Source organism: Pseudoliparis swirei, unplaced genomic scaffold (assembly GCF_029220125.1).
Source record: "Pseudoliparis swirei isolate HS2019 ecotype Mariana Trench unplaced genomic scaffold, NWPU_hadal_v1 hadal_25, whole genome shotgun sequence".
NCBI lineage: Eukaryota > Metazoa > Chordata > Actinopteri > Perciformes > Liparidae > Pseudoliparis > Pseudoliparis swirei.
In genome coordinates this window covers 538,882-544,318 of record NW_026613261.1, presented here as the reverse complement: position 1 = coordinate 544,318, position 5,437 = coordinate 538,882, and the positions used below count along the sequence as shown (strand labels likewise).

Here is a 5,437-nt window from a genome sequence, read left to right as displayed (position 1 = left end):
TATATATTTATATATATATATATATTTGTATATATACACATAAATATATTTATATATATACATATATAAATAATATATATAAATATATATATATATAAATATATTTATATATACACATATATATATATATGTATAATATATACATATATAAATATAAATATATTTATATATAAATATGTATATATATAAATATATATACATATACATTCTCCCCCAACATATACACATTAATGCAAGCTAAGATTGTTCCACCGACTCCACGAGGTCATTCGGAGCTGTGAGAAACCTTCGTTGTGTTTTGTGTCCTTGACGGTGAAGCGTCTCCGAGGAGCGAGGCGGCCACCGGTCAGCTGTTCGTCCCCGTCACATGTGAACCTGGTTGTTCTCGGGGCTTTTCATCCTGGACGCACACAGATTCTTTTGCAACCTCCCACCAAATCTCGTAGAAGGCCGCTCCGTCTTCATACGGCCACCTCGTTCTTATAATCACGTGGGGCCCTCTCCGAAAAGTGTTTATTCAAAATAGCGCCGATAAATACATTATATATATTTTTTACTGCCCCTTAGTGCCGAGTTACCATGATATAGCGTATCTGTGAAGGGCCGATAGGGAGGCAAGGGGTTAATGATCATCCAGATGCCTGGCTTCTCTTTCCAAACGGCCCCTGAAGGCAACACGTCAAGGCGACGGCGAAAGCGGTTCGAAACAAAACGTCTTCGAGACCGAAGCTTCGGCAATTTATTTAAAAAATACGACTGCCGGCTTATAATGAGCTCATCAAGCGGGATAATATCAGTTATTGATTAGCGTATGATCGTCGTGGGGGTCGGAGGTTCTTTAAAACGTGGGTTAGAGGTTAGTGGCTACACTTTAGACGCTGATGATTGGGACCCTGTGGGGTCAAAGGTCACTCACACACCGACACAATATAATGGAGGAAAGGACTTTAAGGAACAAACATGTTCTGTACAAGGATGGAGCCCGCTTGACCTTTGACCTTCGGAGGTCAGAGAGAGAGCTTCGGCCCAGACGCAGGTACCCGTCAAACAGCTTTTGGATAAATCATTTTGGAAAATGAAGTTCTTCATATTTTTTTCCCCGTCATTTTTTTAAACGGAATCCTTCGTTTCTTTTTTTTTGTTTGTCTTTTTTTTCTTCTCTTCCCGCTTTAAAGAAACTCAAAACGTTTCCAGCATCACGTTTAGAAAAACACGCTGAACCGGTTCGGCTCCGCAACTCCTTATAAAAATATTATAAAATGTTTATGAATGGTTTCTGTATATAAATATGGAAAATGTGAAGAAACAGAAGGAAACGTCTGAGCAGCGACTGGAGGGACCGACGCTGCTTTCACACATTGCAGACATTTCGCCGAAACCTCGTAAAACAAAGTGACTTCATCGTCTTCATCGTCTTCATCGACCTCATCGACCTCATCGATCTCAACAACCTCAATGACCTCAACGTCTTCATCGACTTCAAAGACTTCATCGACCTTACGCAAAATGTATTGAAATGGAGAGGAGACGCCTTGCTACCTTTCCTCTCCTTTCCTCTCCGAGTCCACCAGATGCACTTTGAGAAGCTCCACCCACTTTTACATCAAAGGTAAATGTGGTTAGAAAATGGCCACCGGTGAAGGTTTGAGTGAGGAATGAGGGATCCAAAAAGTGCCAAATATATAGAGATCCGTGTGTGTGTGCGTGTGTGTGAGTGTGTGTGAGGGCGTGTGTGTGTGTGTGTGTTTGTGTGCGTGTGTGTGTGTGTGTGTTTGTGTGTGTGTTTTGTTGCAAAAAAAGTCCAGTCTGTACTGCATTGGACTGGATAGGTTTGTACACAAGGATGTGGTTTCTTCTTCTTCTTCTTCTTCTTCTTCTTCTTCTTCTTCTTCTTCTTCTTCTTCTTCTTCTTCTTCTTCTTCTTCTTCTTCTTCTTCTTCTTCTTCTTCTTCTTGATTGTGACTCTCGCTGTTGCCCCCTGCTGGAGCACAAACACACTGCACGCGACAGAAAGTCTGCACGTGTGTGTGTGTACGTGTGTGTACGTGTGTGTGTGTGTGTGTGTGTGTTGCTGCCTGTATGATAGGATGAGCTGCTAGCTGGCGTTTGATTGGTCCACAGAGTGAACCTCAGTTCCATGCACAAAATGGATTTCTTGAATGTTCATGTATCTTTTATACATTTATGTTTTATGTGTAATTAATACTGCAGCTGCAAAAAGCAAGTCAACGAGTGTGTGTGTGTGTGTGTGTGTGTGTGTGTGTGTGTGTGCGTGTGTGTTTGTGTGCGTGTGTGTTTCTCAAACATGAGTCTGCATCCGCTGTGTGTGTCTTTGGGAATATTCAGAGGGTGGAGACGAATACGAGAAGCGGGTGGAGGTCTCGTACTGCCCCGGCCCCGGTTCAGGACTTTGTTGTCCCTGTCCCGGTCCTGGTCCCGGTCCTGGTCCTGGTCCTGGTCCCGGTCCTGGTCCTGGTCCTGGTCCCGGTCCGGTACCCTGGCCCGTCGGATACATCTCATAGGCTGGCCCCTCCTCTATGGGCGGAGCAAAGCCCATGCGGTAGCTGGGGTACTGGGCCGGGTACCCGTAGTTGTCGTAGGCCAGCTGGCCGGCGCCGTCCAGCGGTCCGCAGTCTGCCGGATAGTCGGCGGGCGACTGCGGCGCCAGATTGGGCGCCGCCTGCTGGCTCTGCGCCGCTGCCCGGGTGAAGGTGTTGAACTGGGCGTAGCTGGCGTGGGACATCCTGGAGGGGGGGCGGGGGTCGTAGCAGCCCGACCTCGAGCCCGGCACGCCGCCGTGGGCGACCGGCGGCAACGGCTGGCCGCCGCCCACGCCGCCGCCCACGCCCGGCGGCCCGCTGTTCGGGTTGGGGCTGCGGAACTCGCCCTGGTAGTGCTGCACGGCGCGGGACTGAGGCCGCGCCTCCTCACGGGCCGTGGCGCGGACGTTGTAGTAGCCGTTGGTCGGGTCCTGTGGGCGGAGCCAGAATATTGATCTAAAGGTGCGTTCACACCAAAAGCAAAACGATTTTTCGCGTCGCCCAAAACGCGTGAGTTTACTCACTCGACCGTTCACCGTGTTCACGCCATAAGCGTCGAGACGCTCCGCGAGGGGCGGGGCTTATCTCCGTGTCTCGTCTCCGTAGAGACAGTTATCATCTCCTTCATCCACCAGAATAATAACCACTAGTTCTGCTTTATACTTGTTGTGGACGTCCCACACACTGACGCCCTCGTGTTTGGGTTGATGACATCACCCGTAGGCTCACTCAGCTCGGTCACTTTCACCGATGAAGTCACCGTTACGTCTGAAAGACTTCCGCTTCCAGCTACGAGAGAGAACTCAAGAGCTGATTGGCCCGAGTTGCGAGATGACGCCTCAAAGGTGAAATATTTCAACTCGGGGCGAAAATTGCGCCGCTGTAAACGTGCCGCCCGGGAAAATATCACGTCTATCGCAGCCACACGCGTCTGTACGTTGACTTTTCATGGGATTCGGTCACGCGAAAAAATAGTTTCCAATGACCTCGCGGCGTGACGATACCGATGACCTCATCACGTGATGATACCGATGACCTCATCACGTGATGATACCGATGACCTCACGGCGTGACGATACCGATGACCTCGTCACGTGATGATACCGATGACCTCGTCGCGTGATGATACCGATGACCTCATCACGTGATGATACCGATGACCTCATCACGTGACGATACCGATGACCTCATCACGTGATGATACCGATGACCTCATCACGTGATGATACCGATGACCTCATCACGTGATGATACCGATGAACTCGTCACGTGATGATACCGATGACCTCGTCACGTGATGATACCGGCGACCTCGTCACGTGATGATACCGATGACCTCGTCACGTGATGATACCGATGACCTCGTCACGTGATGATACCGATGACCTCGTCACGTGATGATACCGATGACCTCGTCACGTGATGATACCGATGACCTCGTCACGTGATGATACCGATGACCTCGTCACGTGATGATACCGATGACCTCGTCACGTGATGATACCGATGACCTCATCACGTGACGATACCGATGACCTCACGGCGTGACGATACCGATGACCTCATCACGTGATGATACCGATGACCTCATCACGTGATGATACCGATGACCTCATCACGTGACGATACCGATGACCTCACGGCGTGACGATACCGATGACCTCGTCACGTGATGATACCGATGACCTCGTCACGTGATGATACCGATGACCTCGTCACGTGATGATACCGATGACCTCGTCACGTGACGATACCGATGACCTCGTCACGTGATGATACCGATGACCTCGTCGCGTGATGATACCGATGACCTCGTCGCGTGATGATACCGATGACCTCGTCGCGTGATGATACCGATGACCTCGTCGCGTGATGATACCGATGACCTCGTCGCGTGATGATACCGATGACCTCGTCACGTGACGATACCGATGACCTCGTCACGTGACGATACCGATGACCTCGTCACGTGACGATACCGATGACCTCGCGGCGTGACGATACCGATGACCTCGTCGCGTGACGATACCGATGACCTCGTCGCGTGATGATACCGATGACCTCGTCGCGTGATGATACCGATGACCTCGTCACGTGACGATACCGATGACCTCACGGCGTGACGATACCGATGACCTCATCACGTGATGATACCGATGACCTCGTCACGTGATGATACCGATGACCTCGTCACGTGATGATACCGATGACCTCGTCGCGTGATGATACCGATGACCTCGTCGCGTGACGATACCGATGACCTCGTCGCGTGACGATACCGATGACCTCGTCGCGTGACGATACCGATGACCTCGCCGCGTGACGATACCGATGACCTCGTCGCGTGACGATACCGATGACCTCGTCGCGTGATGATACCTTGAGCTCGTACTCCTCGCGCTGGGCGTCGCCCTCCCGGTTCTCCTGCTTCAGGTCCATGTCGTCCTTGAAGGGCTGAGTGGAGGGAGAGATGGAAACAGAGGGCAGAAACTGAAGCGTCAAGCAACGGAACACACACACACACACACACACACACACACACGAAGAGAAGGGGGGGGGGGAAGAGAGGGGGAAATAATTTCAGGTTTTTCCATCCCAAGAGGGCCGAAGATGGGAAACAGTCAGTTGTTATATACGTGTGTGAGAGTGTTAGTGTGTGTCTGTGTGTGTGTTTGTCTGCTGCTAAGGTCCCTTATCTGTACATTTAAGCCCATTGACCCATGTCCTCCTCTTCCTCCTCCTCCTCCTCCTCTCCCTCTTCCTCCTCCTCCTCCTCCTCCTCCTCCTCTTCCTCCTCTTCCTCTTCTTCCTCCTCCTCCACCTCCTCCTCCTCCTCCTCCTCCTCCTCCTCCTCCTCCTCCCCCTACTCACCGAGTACATGGCCTTGACCATCCGCG

General features: G+C 50.7%; 1 protein-coding gene across 1 annotated transcript in view; it reads right to left on the bottom strand.

The window, feature by feature from the left end:
* Positions 1–547: 547 nt before the first annotated feature.
* The window catches only part of kirrel1b (kirre like nephrin family adhesion molecule 1b), a 58,497-nt gene continuing 53,607 nt past the window's right edge, over positions 548–5,437 (bottom strand). Inside the window, 3 exon segments of the mRNA XM_056410606.1 lie at positions 548–2,971; positions 4,920–4,994; positions 5,412–5,437. The exon segment at positions 5,412–5,437 is cut by the window's right edge and continues 102 nt beyond it. Of these exon segments, the coding sequence (XP_056266581.1) occupies positions 2,300–2,971; positions 4,920–4,994; positions 5,412–5,437 (773 nt within the window). The 3' untranslated portion in view covers positions 548–2,299.